The sequence below is a fragment of the Ostrea edulis genome, chromosome 3, assembly GCF_947568905.1.
Source record: "Ostrea edulis chromosome 3, xbOstEdul1.1, whole genome shotgun sequence".
NCBI lineage: Eukaryota > Metazoa > Mollusca > Bivalvia > Ostreida > Ostreidae > Ostrea > Ostrea edulis.
Genome location: NC_079166.1, coordinates 53,377,863 through 53,399,576, shown reverse-complemented (window position 1 = coordinate 53,399,576; position 21,714 = coordinate 53,377,863). Strand labels below are relative to the sequence as shown.

Genomic DNA, 21,714 nt, shown 5'->3' with positions numbered 1-21,714 from the left:
TGGATGAGGAAATAACTAACACCAGCCAAAAGAACCCAATACGCCTATCTTGTGAAATGAAATTATTCATGAAAGTGAAAATAATAATTCAGAATTAGGATATGCTAATAAAGAAAACATAAAAAAGCATTGTGAAAAAGTTTCGGTATGTGCCTCTGAATCCAGTGAAATTCAAATACAGTATGGAAATATGTCTTTCAAATTTAAGTTTTGATGCGATATAGTAATGGCCAATGGATTTAAAAAATTGTGAATCTTACGAGTTGAAGCAGAGAATTCTACTATTAATGGAAATATCATTTTTAAGTGTTTCAGTGATTTTTCCGATATCTGTGTTGATTCTTACTTTGTAGGGAATTTAAAATTAAATTTGATTGTATCTCTTTGACAAATGTATTGTCTTTCTCTTATTTTCAGCCTACCTGTAGATGTCTAATAAGTTATTGGGTTTACCTGTAGGTGTCCAATAAGTTGACAATTACTGTCCATTATTTTTAAGAATGGACAGTATCTGTCCATTCTTAAAAATAATGTACAGCAATTGTCAACTTATTGGACACCTACAGGTAACCTTTTCACTACAAGTAGACTTTCTTCTATATAAAAGCCTAAAAAGACAAAGGATTGCATAACAAAAATGTTTTAAGTAGATTGAGTGTTTGGTGAGATCAGTAGATTAAAGCACAAGGCTGGCAGTATTAGGTAGATTGGGTGTTGGATGAGATCAGTAGATTAAAGCACAAGGCTGGCAGTATTAGGTAGATTGAGTGTTTGAGTCCCTCAGGTTTCAGAGATTCGGGAGCATATAGTATTTGGTCTGTCTTCTGTCTGTTACTCTGTCTGCTGCTCAGCGAGGCAATGATATTTGAAATTGATAAACAAATATTGCTGACATTTATATTTTCATTCATGTTTTAAGTCAGACTTCTTAAGAAGGTCCAAATTGTGGTCATCAACTTTAAATGACTTAAATTTTTAATGTAAACTTTTTTTAAAAATGAAAAATGAAATTGAAAAAAAATAATCTCAAACTGCATGAACCAGTCCTTTACAAAAACTTCTTTTCAATAATAGCAGGGCTATGATTTTGTTGTGACCCTTTGGGGTATAGTTTTGAAACACAATATGAGGTCAAAATTTTTCATGGGAATAATAGATTGCCAAATTTTTTTTAAAAAATCACAACAGCTGAAAAACAGCAGGTCCATGTAGATTCATTAGTATCTCAAAAACAGCAGGTCCATGTAGATTCATTAGTATCTCAAAAACAGCAGGTCCATGTAGATTCATTAGTATCTCAAAAACAGCAGGTCCATGTAGATTCATTAGTATCTCAAAAACAGCAGGTCCATGTAGATTCATTAGTATCTCAAAAACAGCAGGTCCATGTAGATTCATTAGTATCTCAAAAACAGCAGGTCCATGTAGATTCATTAGCATACATGCCAACTTTTAAAAATCCCCATGGGGGATTTTGCGTGCGACAACCTTTTTTCAAAGCTCAAAATTCACGACATTTTAGCATGAAAATAAATATTTGTCTTTTCGAATAAAATATCAATCAAATCATTGTAAATGTATCATATATTAACACAACATCAACTGTGTTTGACCATTCACTATTTAAAAAAAAAACTTTGAAAGATATACATAAATATTTTATTAAAATCATCTATTCAGCAAAATATCCTCTCCAACAACAAGTCACATACATATTATCAAATAATACTTAAAGTTGCATCCTTTTACACCACACAATAAACATTGGCTGGTCTATATATCAAAATTTAAATTAAAGCACATGCATTAAGGCGATCTTGCTTGTCTGTAAACATGGGCTTGCAGAGTCTGGTGGAATATTCTGCATTGCAACCAGAAAAGGAGTGATCTGCCCAGCTATGAAGTTTGCGAACAAAACCTTTACACCCATGACATCTGAAATAATTACCAGGAAAAAAACACATCAAAATATACGATTTTACTTGTAAATTAAGGCTACTTGCTAAATATAAAATTCAGTACAGACTTGTGCGAATTACGCATCACAAAGTCTATTTATTGAATACTACACTACATGTAATACATTGTGATGCGTAATTCGCACAGGTCCATGTAGATTCATTAGTATCTCAAAAACAGCAGGTCCATGTAGATTCATTAGTATCTCAAAAACAGCAGGTCCATGTAGATTCATTAGTATGCAAGCATCTTCAGATAGTTCAAATTCAAGTATTTTCAATTCTGGGGCCTTGGGGGTAGGGTGAGCTACAATTTGAGATCATTTTAAAAAAAATTAAATATGGATGATGGAGTTTAAGGTGGGGTTAGAATCAGGGATTTAATTTTTCATGACACATGAATGTAGGGAAATACCAGTATAGGACATTTCTGTGTGGTGTGGGATTGAGTTGAGTCATGTATTACACACTTATTTGTTTAAATGAATTAATAGAAAGAATTCGAAGGCTTAATTTTCAACATTTTTCTTACTATTTTACATTGAATTGAATGATCTTACACAAAAAATGGAAAAATTCCAGTATGTAAAGTTGGTCATAAATCATAAATCTTTTGTAAAATGCGGCCTAGGAAAAGATCTAGAGGTCGGCTTCAAAATTATGGCAAAAAATGCATGTAATTAAGAAAGAACATGTAAAGGAATTAAGAAGGAAAGTATTTCTGCCCAAATGTTATTATCTTAAATCCAGGGGGAAGGGGTGTGTGTTATCCTTCAGTACACCTGTTCAATTCATCAGCTCAAGCTTACATTTCCAATACTTTTCACTACATTTATTAAAAACAATAATTGGGGCCCACAAGTCTAGAGAGAGAAAAATGATGAAAACAATATAATAATAATGATTGGTTTTATATAGCGCTTTTTCCAGCTGCTCAAAGTGCTTTACAATACATTATTACCCCGGCAGACCTTATATCAATCTAGAACTTTCTCAGCTTCCTGGGAAGCATACAGTGCAAACTGCCGTTACAGGCGCTAGAGCACTAATATTCTAACAATATCTTTCACTGTCTATAGCCAGATACCCCTTTTACACTTGGGTGGAGTGAGGAAATTCATGTAAAGTGCCTTTCCCAAGGACACAACGTCAGTCCTGCTGCGGCCAGGACTCAAACCCACAACCTTTCGGTCGAGAGTCTGACAGCCTAACCACTAGGCCACCATATGTTGTCAGAAAAGATTGGGGGGGGGGGGGGTGTCAGAAAAGATTGGGGGGGGGGGGGGGTGTGCAGACACAAACACACACATACACACCCGTTGCCATGTGCTTGATTTTAAATTTCTCACACACAAATTTTATAGTTTTCATTCATGGGACGTTTGATCAGTGTGTACGTTATCAGACACCCTTAAGCTATTCTGTCTCTCATGTGACAATTTTCCCCCCCATTTTTGTGCAGTTAACCTGTAGTATTGTAGTATATGTATATGTTATTATGATAAAGAATTTTTAACGTTATATACTATGGTATTCAGGTGATCTTATGAGATTATTATCTTTACATAAACAGTGAAAACAGATAAAAGTCTCCCAGTTTCATCATTTTAAATTCCATACAATGTTGACTTGTTTGCTGCATAACAAAATATTTATATGGTTGAAATGATTGATAAATAACATGCATTGTATCCAGTAATATATCATAGATACAGGGTTTAAAACTAACTTGTGGGCTACTGAACCTTGCAATTCTAGGGGCATGCATCAAATTTACTCACCCTCTGATTAGAACACCTTTTATTTGAAAAGTATTTTCATGTTTTGTTATGCTGTTTAATCTATATGACATGCAACCGGCAACAAAGAATTAGGACCCTGTGGCATTTGATGACATTACAGAAAAGAGAATCGATCACGGTGAATACGATAAGACAAAAAGACAACAGAAGTTCTAGAAATCATGGAAGACCAACCAACCACAACACAACTACACCACACACTTCATGCATGCGACAAGCATGTTTCCTAGCCTCTTTCCCAAAGAAGAGGTATCAAGTATTAACTCTCATTACGAATAAGTCACACCCACTTCCACGTTTTCTAGCCACAGTCGGTTGGTCTTCCATGATTCCAAGAACGTCCATTGTCTTATCATAATCACTATAATACTCTTTTCTGTCTGTATTTTATTGTTTCTTTGGGTTCACTGACCCCATTATAAATTGCCACATTTTCTGTAATTCAGAATCACTTAGACGCTTTGTAGAGAAGTTGTTCTAAAAGTTAATTATGAAGCGATTTGCAGATTGCAAACTCTTTCTAAAGAAAGAAAAAGGAAATGATTGGACAAAACTGAAAAACAAATATTTATTTTGTAAATTTTCTAATCGCCATGTGGGCAACTTGAACCGTAATTTTAATATTTTAATTTGCCCACTTGGAAATTTAGTCGCAAATGGCGAGTGGGCGACTGTTAATTTCAAACCCTGAGATAATGTATGAAAAATATTTTATCTAAACTTCAATTTCATGAATTAAATTATCTTTCTTCCAAGAAAGTCCTGGTTTGTCCTGAACAGTATCTGTAAATAAGTCATAGATACCATCAGAACCCCATCTTGAAGATATGTTTCACTGCAAATTACCAAACCAAACCTTTCTGAGGATTGGAGTTTGTTAACTGCAGGCTACAAAACTGAGTAAATTTTCCTTTACTTCTACTTCTATCATTCAAATGATTTTATCATACTTTCATGTAAAATACTAGAATTTGATTGGTCTAGAAGCATTTGAAAAAACATATTGTCACCCTCTGAGAACAGAAAGCACGCGCCCCAGGGTGATAGTATCTAGCAACGGGTAACATTACTTGTCAACAAGTGATATATTGTAAAAATTATCACATGTGTTAAATTTATTCTTGTACGGTTTGCCGTAAATTGTTAAATGACATCGTTTGAGGGTTTGTAATAAAAGCGAATAGCTGCATCGATATATGAAGTATCGCATGACAGTGATTGATCAAATGTCAACAGACGTAAGTCTTTCTGCTTTGTTGTTTATATAACATTCAGTATGATAAAACAAATGTTGCATGTAATTGAGGGTAACATTGAAAATTTTCACCCCCTCGAGAAACCATTGTCAACTTTGGCTATGCCTCGGTTGACAATGGTTTTCTCGGGGTGAAAATTTTCAATGTTGCCCTCAACTACATGCAATATTTATATAATATCTGTTGGTAAGAGTACTGGGTGTAGCAGTACTGTTAATGAGAACTGTTTTCTGATGTTTTGTGAAATTGGACATAAAAACTAAACTTGGACTGTATCACTGACATTGTGATGTTTAGGATCATAGGAATGGTTACTAAACAAACTGACTGGATTCATATCATTAGCACATGAACACAGTTTATTTTCTCCAGTAAAGAATAAATGGCATGACTATATCTGAAATTTTTCTGTAGGAGGACTTTTGGCGTGCACAATTCAAAATCATGGAGAATATCAAACCCAGAAAGATGTTTGATTTGAATGAAGACATAGAATCCTTGGATCAAGTTGTAGAGAAATACATGACAGATACTATGCAGGTAAATTTAAAGAGAGATAACTCTTGATGCATGAGTAACTTCATTGAGGATCATATGTTGGCTTTATTTCCCTTTTATTTTCCTGTCATAAATAGATTTTAATAGCTTGATAACACTTTATTTATTATGTTCCCCAAACAAAGTTTGGGAACATATTGTTTTTACTCTGTTTCTTACTATTATTATTATTTTTCTCCGGTACTTTCTTGTCCAGGAGTGTTCTCAGAACCTACAAAAGGGATCAATATGAAACTTTCCAGGATGATAGTGTAGCATTTGTAGATGTGCGGAACAATAGTCATTTTGCATGCACAACCACGCACGTGCATTGGAAATTTGGCACAAAAATGGAAAATCAGAATATACAAGGGATCGATATGAAACTTTAAAAGGATGATAGTATATCATTTGTAGATATGAAAAATGATAGTCATTTTGTTTGCATGCACGTACATCACAAAATTTGTACACTAACTTTGCAATCAGTCTTAACATATTAATTTTGTTGTTCATTAAAATGGTTTGATATTTATATCAAAAGTAGATATTGAGACCCTTGACTGATTTGCATGGTCAAAACTACCAATCTGCACCCGCATGCACGTGCACTTCTTTTTCATTGGATAATACGAAAACATTTTAACTATCTTATTTATGAAGCGAATGAATTCACAGTATAGGTAGATAATATGTGTATCTTTATATCTGTGTAATAAAAGATACCAACGCGCATGTGCGTGCATCGTTTTTCGAATGTTCATTTTTTAAACGACAATAACGTTTTTGTTTTTATACGCCCGTCTTTAGGCGGGATGTATTATGGCACAGCGATGTCTGTACGTCCATCTGTCCGTCCATTCGGGGTTTTCTCTTTATAATTTCATTTCCCTTTCATATATCATGCTGAAACTTACTGTGTAGCTTCTTTGTGGGTCACTCTAGATCATACTGCAATTTTGATCCATTTCGACCTTTTGTCCAGGAATTTTGCCCCTTTATTTGGAAATAATTATTATATGGAGGGTACATAATTTGTCCGCCCTACTCCTCCCACAGTTTTCAAGTGAGAGCCTTCTTATTTTGTGGAGTGTTTGTATGGGTATTGAAGATGTGCATGTGGGGTGGATTTTGATTTTCTACAATTTTTGAGAAAATTACAGGTTGTTGAACTTAGTCTATTTGGAAATTAATATTCTATGGAGGGTACATAATTTGTTAGCTCAACTCTTCCCACAGTTTTCAAGTGAGGACAATCTTATTTTGTGGAGTTTTTGTATGGGTATTGAAGATGTGCATCTGGGAAAGGATTTTGATTTTCTTCCATTTTTGAAAAAATTACAGGTTGTTGAACTTGGTCTATTTTGAGGAAATCTCGATTTTTAAGCTAAGACCCTTTGTTCATATGAAAGTTTGTCACATCCTCATGATGGCTGATATTACCTGAAGCAAAGTTATACAAATTATAGCACAAGAAAAACACCCTATGTAAGTATTTCACGGGGCGTATTATGTACCGTTTGCGGTACTCTTGTTCATTAAATTATATTGATATTTAGGTTTTATATGTGTCTTGGTACTCCTTACAAATTGCTGTGGTTAAAATTATTGCTCAGCACGTGCATACACATGTGCTGAATTCTGATTGGACGATTTTAAAATCACTGTAACTGCCTTATATTTGATGGAAACGTTATGAAATTCATTCTGTGGGTATATGATACAAATGTCTGTTAAATGATATCAACAAAAGTGTGGAATCATACTCGTGTGCGTGTGTATGCACGTGCATTGCTTTCTTTCACTCCTTGGTACTGAAATGACCATAGTAAACATACTACATGTAATTAAAGGCTAAAATAAAATGATTATTTGCTACAGGTTTACAATGACATCTCTTTTTAATTGGGGGAGGTTTGGGGAACATATGTAACGGTCCCTGTTACAATTAGAACTAGTTTTTCATTAAAATTCTACAAAATTTTAACAAAATGATGTTGCTTTGATATTGAAAAATGATGTACAAAATTCAGATTTGTTTCTTTTGAAATATTAAGATTTTGTGCATACACTGTATGTTTATCCATCAGTGGTAATTGGTAGATTTTATACATGAAAATACTTGTACAATATGTTTATACCTAATTAAACTAATTAGTAAGAAAAATAATGCACCTGGGTAGTGTCAGGTACTAGAGTTTTTATGGAAGGGCACCCCATGATAATCCGCCTACTTCAACAGGATGCCTGGGTAGATGTGATCTGCATGTCTGTTATATGTACACTCAGCAACCAGTGATCTGAGTTATCCCCCTTTGCAGGGTCAGCCAAAGGTCAATTAGTAAATTCTTTACCCTACCAAATGTAAGAGGTCTCAATTGTGAATTAAGACATCAACCCAGGATCATATTCCGAAATGACAGGTGAAAATGCCTGCCAGGGGATAATATCCTGGGTTGATGTCTTAAGATGTGAAGATATTTAAGGAGGGAGGAATGTAGCAGTCAGCCAGGTTTGAGAGCTGTTGGACAGATAGCTCAGTTGGTAGAGCACCTGACTAGAGATTCAGGGGGCCCAGGTTCAAATCTCCATCTGGTCCATTGCATTTTCCCCCTTCCTGTTACATAGCTAATTAACAAGTTTACATAACGTTTATGGGTTGCCCCATCCTGAGGCATTACTGTAGTTGACTGCAATTGATGAAAAAATAACAAATGGCAAAGCTACAGATCAGACTTGTAAATTACAAAGGCCAATGTAGGGAAATAAGACTTTTTCATTGCAAAACGGCCGACAAGGGACATACATAAGGAGAAGTATCTTTTAAAGTTTGTTTATACAAGGTGTGAACTTAGTCCAAATGATAATCTCAAGAAACAATATAAAATTATCATTACAAGATCGCTCTGCTTTTGGGAGTTTATTAATTATTTTATTTTGCAACAAAAACACATCAGGAGTTTACTGTTTTACAGGCCATCAGATCAAGAGTGAGAATTGTGAGTGATTACAAGGATTTACTGCGATTACTAGAGAGGCACAAGTAAGTGTACCGTGTGTCAATGTAACAGCCTATCAAAAGTTCTGATCAGTTTTTGTCAATGCTTACAGCAACAGCTTATCAAACGGCAGCTGATATTTCTACCACCAACAGGGGATGGGGTAGGGTGTCAATTTTAGCTGTAGTGAGGGATTTACTTGGGTTACTAGAGGGGCACAAGTAATTCTTCTGCAAACTAGTGGTGAAGTGGAGAGTCAATAGTGATTGAAGTAACAAGGATTTGTAGCAGTTACTAGAGAGGCCGAAAATACATAGTGCCTAACCAATGCAATTTATACCCTAAAAATACATAGTGCCTAACCAATGCAATTTATACCCTGAAAATACATAGTGCCTAACCAATGCAATTTATACCCTGATAATACAAAGTGCCTAACCAAAGCAATTTATACCCTGAAAATACATAGTGCCAAACCAATGCAATTTATACCCTGAAAATACAAAGTGCCTAACATGAATGCAATTTATACCCTGAAAATACAAAGTGCCTAACCAATGCAATTTATACCCTGAAAATACAAAGTGCCTAACATGAATGCAATTTATACCCTGAAAATACAAAGTGCCTAACCAATGCAATTTATACCCTGAAAATACATAGTGCCTAACCAATGCAATTTATACCCTGAAAATACAAAGTGCCCAACCAATGCAATTTATACCCTGAAAAAACAACATGGTGCCTAACCAATGCAATTTATACCCTGACAAGATTTTCATATGCTATTCCTTCATTGTATGTAAATTATAAGATGTGTGCTGTGGTTCCACTCAGGCTTGAGGTATGAATACTGTTTTTTAGGATCACACTGGGATTTTCTACTGATTTTCCAATCCTTCCTTAATTTAACCACTGTCTCATTCTTTATCCTCTCTCTTAAGGAAAAATGATATGGTTTGAAAATTGTTTCATCAACAACAAAAGAAGTCAATAAAACAATGAAAGAAGTAGAATACCCACATAATTAAGAAGTAAACGCTACAGCACGACAGAGTGGGCTTTCATTATATGCATATTTAAAGAATGAAACTATGCTTCATTAGTCATTGTCTTCAACTTTCATATATATTTTTTTCTTTGCAGATCCAGGATTCTCTGGTGTATATTTAAGAAGGGCTACTTCATACCAACACAGGAACAGCTAAGACATTATAACATTAACATAAAAGGCAAGTAAAAATGCTTCTGATATTTATAATTGTCTTGTCAGTAAAACACCTACACTGTGTGCTATTTCATTGTAATTCATGTTGCAATAAAAACAAGGATATTTTAACTAATTGTATACTACTTAATTAAGAGACTGGTGTTTCCTCTGAAATTATGAAGTACAGTGGAGCCTCGTTAATCTGGACACTTTGGTTCCCAGCAAAATCGTCCGGATAAATGAAGCGTCCAGATAACTGAATCACATATTTTCTATCTTTACATAAGTTACCAATATGCTTACTTTATTGATGTGTAGTGAATTAAACAATTCTATCATTGGATTTAACCATTTGCATTAGTAAATAAATTATGATAATGTTAACATTTAATTGCATTTCAAAGCGCTAAAATTGAAATATATGTGAACAATGTATTTGCCTATTCTTACATTGTACATGCTTGTATATCAGCACTACAAATAACTGTGTACCTTATGCACTAAAACAAATAATGAAGCACTATAAGTAACTATAAGTAATAAGTATATATACTATAAGTAACTATAAGTAAATAAATCATTAGTAACTAACATAATCATTTATACTTCAAACATTTCATCACACTTTTACTTCTTAAAGAGGCCAGTCATTTCCATCTGTCATGATTCACGGGTTCGGCGGTCTGTTAAAACAATCTTCATCGTCCAAAGCTGATTTAAGAATTTCTTGATTATCATGTCAGTTGACAACATTCTTTAACCAAAATTCCATCTGCGAGAGTTTAAATTTCTTATTCTATAATCATCCAAAACAATATTGGGAGAACAAAATCATTTAAGCTCGTAATATTAAGACCTACTACTGCTTTGATCTAGCCCCGCACACTTATTTTCATGATGCAATAATAACGGAATAAAACTCAGGTGAAACGAACATTACGGGTACATACAAAATTTAATTGTCATTTTCCTTAACATGGTAATTTTCTCACTTCTACCCAGAGTTTAAAAATTCGAAAGCAATAAAGCTCTATACAACATCGTAACAAGAATCAATCATACACAGGTACATTCTACATGCGTGACATTCTAAACATTAAAAACTTACTACATATACATGTGCATGAACATACATGTATATTTCACGCCAATCAACAGCATAAAATCCAGAATCTAGAAGTATAATCTACACTCTTTAGATTTGAATAAGCCGGTATCAATTTACGAATCAGTTCAACTGATATGTGTAGCAGTTAAAAAAAATATCATTACGGCATGATGTTTAATTTATTAATACTATTAGGCTATTGATCAAGATTATAAAATAATATGCTACAGATTTATTTACAAAATTCAACATTACACACAATACAGATCTTATGTGCAAAAATTGGCAATACAATGTCTCGATCGGCACGTGTTATCTAATTGACATATCATCACATACCACCTAATTAAAGGGACGTGTTGACACGGTACAGGTAATTGCTTCAATTAGATAGTTTGGTTTGTTTTCTTTATAATTTACGCCTTGCTAAAATTGTTCGACACAGACCAATTCCCTAAAAAAAATTACCGTCCGGATTAACGGTACAATTTTCAATGCATTTTAACGTTTTGTAGTAAAAAATTACCATTCGGATCCGGAACGTGAATTTCCGGATTAATGATGCATAACAACGTATAAAAATTCCATTCCCTAGAAACATCGTCCGGAAGGTGAAGCGTCTAGAATAATGGCGTCCGGATTACCGAGGCTCCACTGTAGTTGATATGTCATTGTATATGATAAAGTCCCAGTGGCACTATTCCATCTTTATTTGTATAATTCTGTTTTCCTGTAAGTGCAGACAGTCCTTTCGTTCATGTCTGGACCTTTTTCATGAGTACACAGTTCAAGAAAGTTTGCAAGCATAAATCAATTCAAATACCAGATTTTGTGAGGAAGTAATGCTTTTAATGATAATGTAGAAAAGATGCAAAACAATATACCACTTTCAACATTCTTCTATTCTGTCCACTGTGTGCCACAACACAATGACAGTGATGGGTCCAGGATATATCAAAAGTGGGTCACATTGAAGGCTTCAAAGGTTTTCTCAATATTGAAATAAGAAATTAAAATGAAGAAAACATTTCTGTAGATATTGAAGTAAGAATATCCTTGGGTTACATTTGAGGAAGTGGAAGAGAAGGAGTTGGGGATGAGAAACCTTGCCAGGCTTGGGTTTAAGTCTTCATAAATTCATGCATGTCCTAAAATTTCTATGATCAAAATTGGAAATCTGGAGTCTACCATCCTCACCAGCAATGTGTTTTAATATGCTTTTCCTGTCACAAACAAAGGATCTTTTCTAGCCATGGGTTCCTGATATGCTAAGTGTAACTGCATTAGAAAACCTTGGCTAGTGAAGTTTGGTGAAGACTTATCAGATATCCTTGGTGCCCCTCCCTTTAGCTCACATGAGCTGTAAGCTACCCTTGTTGCCCCCTCCCTTTAGCTCACATGAGCTGTAAGCTACCCTAGGTGCCCCCTCCCTTTAGCTCACATGAGCTGTAAGCTACCCTTGATGCCTCCTCCCTTTAGCTCACATAAGCTGTCCATAAACTTTTAACTTTTTCAAATTCTTCTCAAGAACCACAGGGTTAAATTCAGCCAAACTTGCCAAAAAGCATGCTAGGGTAAAGAAGATTCAAGTTTGTTCAAATGAAGTGATATGCCCTTTTTGGGGATATTAGGAATTAGTAAAATTAAAATTGTGGTATCATTTAAAAATCCTCCTCTCAAGAACTACTGGACCAGTATCAAATAAATATTGTACAAATCATCTTTGTATAAAGGGGATTCAAGTTTGTTCAAATGAAGGACCATGCTCTTTCTAAAGGAAAGATAATCAAGAAAATGCAAGAATATAGTGGGGCCATTTAAAAATTGTCTTCTCTAGACCCACTGAGCCAAAAAAGTGGAAACTTATATGAAAGCTTCCTAGCATAGTGCAGATTCCAGTTTGTTAAAAACATGGCCCCCCAAGGGTAGGATGGGACCGCAATAGGTGTCAGAGTGTACATGGGAATGTATAGGATAAATCTTTAAAAGAAATTCTACCTCTCAAGAACAGTACCATGATTAATCATGTTAATATGCAAGCATCCCCAGGTAGTGTAGATTCAAATATGTTGGGGATAAACATTAACTTTTTATCTCACTTGCCCTTTAGCCAAGTAAATTCAAACTTTCATTTGTCCGAATGAAAAGCTTTGTTGTCCAGGATGTTATTACTCAAATATACCTTTCAACCAATAATTTTAATTATCTCCTTTTATGGGGTAAACCACAATCTGTGAATAGTCCAGTCTATATCCAACGGACACACTGATCCCCAGGTATATTTATATACAACAGACATACTGATTCCCCAGGTATACTTATCCAACAGACATACTAATTCCCCAGGTATATTTATATACAACAGACATACTGATTCCCCAGGTATACTTATCCAACAGACATACTAATTCCCCAGGTATATTTATATCCAACAGACATATTGATTCCCCAGGTATATTTATATCCAACAGACATATTGATTCCCCAGGTATATTTATATACAACAGACATATTGATTCCCCAGGTATATTTATATACAACAAACATATTGATTCCCCAGGTATATTTATCCAACAGACATACTGATTCCCCAGGTATATTTACCCAACAGACATATTGATTCCCCAGGTATATTTATCCAACAGACATACTAATTCCCCAGGTATATTTATATCCAACAGACATATTGATTCCCCAGGTATATTTATCCAACAGACTACTAATTCCCCAGGTATATTTATATCCAACAGACATACTTATTCCCCCGGTATATTTATCCAACAGACATACTGATTCCCCCGGTATATTTATCCAACAGATATACTGATTCCCGAGGTATATTTATATCCAACAGACATACTGATTCCCCAGGTATATTTGTATCCAACAGACATATTGATTCCCCAGGTATATTTATATCCAACAGACATACTGATTCCCCAGGTATATTTATATACAACAGACATACTGATTCCCCAGGAATATTTATATCCAACAGACATACTGATTCCCCAGGTATATTTATATACAACAGACATACTGATTCCCCAGGTATACTTATCCAACAGACATACTGATTCCCCAGGTATATTTATATCCAACAGACATACTGATTCCCCCCCAGGTATATTTATATCCAACAGACATACTGATTCCCCAGGAATATTTATATCCAACAGACTTACTGATTCCCCAGGTATATTTATATCCAACAGACATACTGATTCCCCAGGTATATTTATCCAACAGACATACTAATTCCCCAGGTATATTTATATACAACATACTAATTCCCCAGGTATATTTATATACAACAGACATACTGATTCCCCAGGTATACTTATCCAACAGACATACTAATTCCCCAGGTATATTTATATCCAACAGACATACTGATTCCCCAGGTATATTTATATACAACGGACATACTGATTCGCCAGGTATACTTATCCAACAGACATACTAATTCCCCAGGTATATTTATATCCAACAGACATACTGATTCCCCAGGTATATTTATATCCAAAAGACATACTGATTCCCCAGGTATATTGATAATATCCAACAGATATATTTGTATCAAACAGACATGTTGATTCCCCAGGTATATTTTAGTTCATGCCCGAGTTTTATAATGCTCTACTTTAACCCCTTTCCTCTCAGAACCTGTCAAAATGCTGGGTCTACCCACCATACACTTTCTCTCAATTAACATCATGTTGCAATTTTTATCTTTGCACACATGCATTTGAATAACGAAAGGAGAAGAAATGTTTTTTTGTATGGGCTGTCAAAAAGTATTAATTTTTGTGATAAAAGGAGAATTTTCAACTTTTGAAATGTGTTATTTTCACAAAGTTCATACATTCAACCATGTACATTAACAAAATTTGTGAACGCTTTTCCTCCTATATGGGTTATCTTTGTACAATGCTTCATTGCCATGTTGTAGATATGCATATTGTAGGGACAGGAGGATCAAATTATTTTCTTAAAAGTGATAGTGGATCTAAGAGGTGTGGATTGTCATTTGTAGATGTGCATATTGTCGGGACAGGAGGATCCAATTATTTTTGTTTAAGTGATAGTGGATCTAAGAGGGATGTAGAATGTTGAAATAGCTTGTGAACACTTCTCCTATATGGCTTATCGGATAGATTTGAAACTTTGTACAATGCGGGTGTATTAATTAAAAATAGTTTGTGAACACTTCTGTGTGGCTTATGGGAGTTCATTATGTCTATGTTCCTGCTCATGCTTTCTCCTCCATGCAGTGCATTAAGGGGGAGGAGGTTTCATTTGGAGCACTTCAATTTGGGGACCTGGAGAGACATTTGTTTTTCATAAAAACAATCTCTAAATATGGCAATATCATATCCACTAAAGTTTTCATTTCATGAATTTTGCTTGCAGTGAACTTTAGACTAATGAAAATAAGGGGGTATGTTGTTTTATTTTTTTAATCCAATTTCAGACCTGATGAGTTCACGAAAGTTAAAGCTTCCTGAAATCTTGGAAAAACTTTGGGGACCATTGTTGAATATTTTACACAGAATGAAACTGACCTCTTCCTTGGTACAACTGATGGTTTCCGTGGTAACAGAGAGAGAGAATTTCCAGAATTTTTGGTTGTGTAGCTGGTTGCAGAGGATCATAACTTCTAATGCAAGAGGTGTAAATTACGAAGAAAGTAAGAAGAGATATGGACTAACCGTCACTTATATATATGACTGTACACATTTATCTTTCTTTTTGACACCAGTGTATCTTTTCAAGTCACATAGCTGTAGCATAAAAGCCAACATTACATACATTAGAGTCCAGTGGTCACCAGATAGAAGGAAGGATATGTAAAGGGGATTGGACTCTGGTTTGTTTCAGCGGTGAGAAATGAGAAAGCTACCTGGACACCCTGTAAAAACTAAATACAAAATCATTTAGAGCATTTGAACATTTGAATAACATCTAATTTATAATGCAGTTTATACTAAATTGAAATGAATGGATCTTTAGAAGAAGCCGATCGCCTTTCAATTACCAGAATTTGTAAATTTCATGATCCCAGGGGTAGGAAATTTGATGCCAGGATGTGACCAAAATGATAATTATGATTAAATTTCTTTATCATTTGAAAACCTCCTATAAAGGAAAGTATATAAACAATAACTCATTTAGCATTTAAGTATCTAATAAACATTTCTCAAAGTCAAAATTTCACTGGAAATATTTCTAAATAACTGCCCCTGTTTCCAATTTTTTAAGCGCCCAAGGCATTCAATATGATGAATACAGTATTTAGCAAAAGCAGAAAGGGAAGTACCAAAACTGTAAATTTCGCAACCCCAGGGGTAGAGATTCCGAACCATGGCAGGGTCAATATGGCAAAAAATCATTACAGATTTCTTAGCCCTTGGTGCTAGTAATACCTTTAATTAATACGAAGGTGGTCCTCGTGTTGAATGATGTTTAGAATATATCAATATTCATGTTTGAAACATTTGCATGGTTTTGTAGCATGAAGCTTTCTGAAGTATAACTCTAGTTATTAACATTCTGTTTTCTGAATTCTTAAAGAGGCCAGCTAAAGGATTTTATCATCTGTATTCTTCCCCTTTTGTGATGGAAATCAGATACTAATGTAATTGTTATTAATACTGTATGTAGTACTTGTGTATAGTAACAGCATTCAGTGTAATACATTGAAATGTATGGAATTGGGTATAGGAATTCCTGGATTAAATGAACTTTGATTTGAAGTAATTGATTAATGGGTTTCCCCAGGAAGAATTCCAATTGGGTCAAAGAAATTACAACTGTACTGGTATTTTTAGCTCACCTGAGCCAAAGGCTCAAGTGAGCTTTTTTGATCAAATTTTGTCCGTTGTCTGTCGTTGGGGTCGTTGTAAACTTTTCACTTTTTCATCTTCTTCTCCAGAACCACTGGATCGATTTCAAAAGCATCCTTGTTGAAGAGGTTTCAAGTTTGTTCAAATCAAGGGCCATGCACCCTTCAAAGGGGAGATAATCACAAAAAATGTAAAATTAGGGTAGGGTCATTAAAAAATCTTCTTTTTAAGAACCACTGGGCCAGAGGAGCTTACATTTACATAAAAGCTTCCTGACATAGTGCAGAACAGAGTTTGTTCAAATTATGGCCCTCGGGGGTAGGATGGGGCCACAATAGAGGATCAAAGTTTTACATATTAGAAATATATAGGGTAAATCTTTAAAAATCTTCTTCTCCACAACCAATGAGCACGAAGAGCTGGGATTTACATGAAAGCTTCCTGACATAGTGAAGATTCAAATCTGTTCAAATCATGGCTGCTGGGGGTAGGTTGGGGCCACAATAGGGGATCAAAGTTTTACATAGCAATATATAGGGAAAATCTTTAAAAATCTTCTTCTCAAAAATTAATGAGCCAGAAGAGCTTAGATATACATAGAAGCTTCCTTACAAAGTGCAAATTTAAGTTTTTTCAAATCATGGCCCCTGGGAATTGGTTGGGGTCACAATAGGAGATCAAAGTTTTACATGGGAATAAATGAGAAACTTTAAAAATCTTCTTCTCAAGAACCAATGGGCCAGAAGAGCTGACATTTACATGAAAGCTTCCTGATATGGTGCATATTCAAGTTTGTTCAAATCATGGCCCCTAGGGTAGGTTGGGGCCACAATAGGGGATCAAAGTTTTACATAGAAATATATAGAGAAAATCTTTAAAAATCTTCTTCTCGAGAACCATCATTCCAAAGAAGTTGACATTTACATGAAAGCTTCCTGACATGGTACAGATTCAAGTTTGTAAAAATCCTGGCCTCCAGGGGTAGGTTAGGGCCATAATAGGGACTATGGTTTTACATGCAAATATATATGGAAAGTCTTCAGATATTGGCCAAGGTGATTCAGATGAGCGATGTGGCCCATGGGCCTCTTGTTGGTAATTGCTACAAATTTGGAATGAGTTTTACTTTACTGTGAAATGAAGCTTCTAGTGTATTGAATTATGTTTTAGGGAGTATAAAATCAAGCAAAAAGAAGCTTTATAAGTACAGACGACACATTCCTCACAGACTTATGGGCCTCTTGTTGGTAATTGCTACAAATTTGGAATGAGTTTTACTTTACTGTGAAATGAAGCTTCTAGTGTATTGAATTATGTTTTAGGGAGTATAAAATCAAGCAAAAAGAAGCTTTATAAGTACAGACGACACATTCCTCACAGACTTGTCCTCGAGAAGTTGCTTCGACACCCCAGCATCTACACACGAAATATCATCAAACTGTGAGTATACGGGGAACATTATTGTGCTAGAACTGTCTAAAACTTTAAATCAACGAATTTTATTTATTATATTGGTTCGGGGGGGGGGTATATAGGAATCACTCTGTCTGTCCGTCCGCCTGTCTGTCTGTGCAGATTCGTGTCCGGGCCATAACTTCTTTGTTCTTTGACTTAGGCATACCATATTTGGCGCACAGGTGGATCACCATGACACAATGTGTCAAGTACCTTCATGACCTCTATATGACCTTGACCCTTGACCTCAAGGTAAAAATTAAAGGTTTTTTACACGTGTCCGGGCCATAACTTCTTTGTTCTTTGACATAGGCATACCATATTTGACACATGAGTGTATCACCATGAGGTGATGTGTCATGTACCTTCATGACCTTGACCTCAAGGTCAAAATTAAAGGTTTTTATAATGGATTCGTGTCAAGGCCATGACTTCTTTGTTCTTTAGGCATACCATATTTGACACATGAGTGTATCATCATGAGACGATGTGTCGGGTACCATCGTGACCTCTATATGACCTTGAACTTTGACTACAAGGTCAAAAATGATTATAAGGTTTTGACATAGTAATATCATAAGACATGGGTGTATCACCATGATACTATGTGTCATGTACATTCATGACCTCTTTATGACATTGACTTTTGATCTCAAGGTCAAAATTATAGGTGTATGCCATATATTTGTGTTCGGACTATATCTTCCATTTTCTTCTATAAAGGCATACCATATTTTTACACTCAGGAAAGAGGTAATTTATACGTATTAACAACACCCTTTGGGAGATTGGGGTAAGCGGGAGGTATTCTTAGAGAGCATTGTTCACAGTACCTCTTGTTCTATAATCATCCAAGACAATATCGGGAGAACAAAATCATTTGTTTAAATTTTATTTATTTAAATTAAACTGTGAGTATTATATAATGGGGAACATTATTGAGCTAGAACTGTCCAAAACTTCAAATCTCTGAATTTTTATATAGTTGTGTTAGTACTAAGTGACTGTAGTTGTGTTAGTACTAAGTGTCTGTAGTTGTATTAGTACTAAGTGACTGTAGTTGTGTTAGTACTAAGTGACTGTAGTTGTGTTAGTACTAAGTGTCTGTAGTTGTGTTAGTACTAAATGTCTGTAGTTGTGTTAGTACTAAGTGTCTGTAGTTGTGTTAGTACTAAGTATCTGTAGTTATGTTAGTATTAAGTGACTGTAGTTGTGTTAGTACTAAGTATCTGTAGTTGTGTTAGTACTAAGTGACTGTAGTTGTGTTAGTACTAAGTGACTGTAGTTGTGTTAGTACTAAATGACTGTAGTTGTGTTAGTATTAAGTGACTGTAGTTGTGTTAGTACTAAGTATCTGTAGTTGTGTTAGTACTAAGTGACTGTAGTTGTGTTAGTACTAAGTGTCTGTAGTTGTGTTAGTACTAAGTGTCTGTAGTTGTGTTAGTACTAAGTATCTGTAGTTATGTTAGTATTAAGTGACTGTAGTTGTGTTAGTACTAAGTATCTGTAGTTGTGTTAGTACTAAGTGACTGTAGTTGTGTTAGTACTAAGTGTCTGTAGTTGTGTTAGTACTAAGTGTCTGTAGTTGTGTTAGTACTAAGTATCTGTAGTTGTGTTAGTACTAAGTATCTGTAGTTATGTTAGTACTAAATATCTATAGTTGTGTTAGTACTAAGTGACTGTAGTTGTGTTAGTACTAAGTGACTGTAGTTGTGTTAGTACTAATTGTCTGTAGTTGTGTTAGTACTAAGTGTCTGCAGTTATGTTAGTACTAAGTGTCTGTAGTTGTGTTAGTACTAAATGTATGTAGTTATGTTAGTACTAAGTGACTGTAGTTATGTTAGTACTAAGTATCTGTAGTTGTGTTAGTATTAAGTGACTGTAGTTGTGTTAGTACTAAGTATCTGTAGTTGTGTTAGTACTAAGTGACTGTATTTGTGTTAGTACTAAGTGTCTGTAGTTGTGTTAGTACTAAATATCTATAGTTGTGTTAGTACTAAGTGACTGTAGTTGTGTTAGTACTAAGTGACTGTAGTTGTGTTAGTACTAAGTGACTGTAGTTGTGTTAGTACTAAGTGTCTGTAGTTGTGTTAGTACTAAGTGTCTGCAGTTATGTTAGTACTAAGTGTCTGTAGTTGTGTTAGTACTAAATGTATGTAGTTATGTTAGTACTAAGTGACTGTAGTTGTGTTAGTACTAAGTGACTGTAGTTATGTTAGTACTAAGTGACTGTAGTTGTGTTAGTATTAAGTGACTGTAGTTGTGTTAGTACTAAGTATCTGTAGTTGTGTTAGTACTAAGTGACTGTATTTGTGTTAGTACTAAGTATCTGTAGTTATGTTAGTATTAAGTGACTGTAGTTGTGTTAGTACTAAGTATCTGTAGTTGTGATAGTACTAAGTGACTGTAGTTATGTTATTACTAAGTATCTGTAGTTATGTTAGTATTAAGTGACTGTAGTTGTGTTAGTACTAAGTGACTGTAGTTATGTTAGTACTAAGTGACTGTAGTTGTGTTAGTATTAAGTGACTGTAGTTGTGTTAGTACTAAGTATCTGTAGTTGTATTAGTACTAAGTGACTGTATTTGTGTTAGTACTAAGTATCTGTAGTTATGTTAGTATTAAGTGACTGTAGTTGTGTTAGTACTAAGTATCTGTAGTTGTGATAGTACTAAGTGACTGTAGTTATGTTATTACTAAGTATCTGTAGTTATGTTAGTATTAAGTGACTGTAGTTGTGTTAGTACTAAGTGACTGTAGTTGTGTTAGTACTAAATGTCTGTAGTTATGTTAGTACTAAGTGTCTGTAGTTATGTTAGTACTAAGTGACTGTAGTTGTGTTAGTACTAAGTGACTGTAGTTGTGTTAGTACTAAGTGACTGTAGTTGTGTTAGTACTAAATGTCTGTAGTTGTGTCTGTAGTTGTGTTAGTACTAAATGTCTGTAGTTGTGTTAGTACTAAGTGTCTGTAGTTGTGTTAGTACTAAGTGACTGTAGTTGTGTTAGTACTAAATGTCTGTAGTTGTGTTAGTACTAAGTGTCTGTAGTTGTGTTAGTACTAAGTGTCTGTAGTTATGTTAGTACTAAGTGACTGTAGTTGTGTTAGTACTAAGTATCTGTAGTTGTGTTAGTACTAAGTGACTGTAGTTGTGTTAGTACTAAGTGACTGTAGTTGTGTTAGTACTAAATGTCTGTAGTTATGTTAGTACTAAGTGTCTGTAGTTATGTTAGTACTAAGTGACTGTAGTTGTGTTAGTACTAAGTGACTGTAGTTGTGTTAGTACTAAGTGACTGTAGTTGTGTTAGTACTAAATGTCTGTAGTTGTGTCTGTAGTTGTGTTAGTACTAAATGTCTGTAGTTGTGTTAGTACTAAGTGTCTGTAGTTGTGTTAGTACTAAGTGACTGTAGTTGTGTTAGTACTAAATGTCTGTAGTTGTGTTAGTACTAAGTGTCTGTAGTTGTGTTAGTACTAAGTGTCTGTAGTTATGTTAGTACTAAGTGACTGTAGTTGTGTTAGTACTAAGTATCTGTAGTTGTGTTAG

At 34.7% G+C, this 21,714-nt stretch overlaps 1 protein-coding gene across 2 annotated transcripts in view; it reads left to right on the top strand.

Moving 5' to 3' along the window:
* LOC125673831 (ribosomal biogenesis protein LAS1L-like) overlaps window positions 1-21,714 on the top strand; it is a 30,061-nt gene that overhangs the window by 4,997 nt on the left and 3,350 nt on the right. For both annotated transcript variants that reach the window (XM_048910665.2, XM_056158126.1), the window contains exons 6-10: window positions 5,431-5,556; window positions 8,529-8,596; window positions 9,699-9,784; window positions 15,345-15,560; window positions 18,039-18,156. In XM_048910665.2, the coding sequence (XP_048766622.2) occupies window positions 5,431-5,556; window positions 8,529-8,596; window positions 9,699-9,784; window positions 15,345-15,560; window positions 18,039-18,156 (614 nt within the window). The remainder of the gene's footprint in view (window positions 1-5,430; window positions 5,557-8,528; window positions 8,597-9,698; window positions 9,785-15,344; window positions 15,561-18,038; window positions 18,157-21,714) is intronic.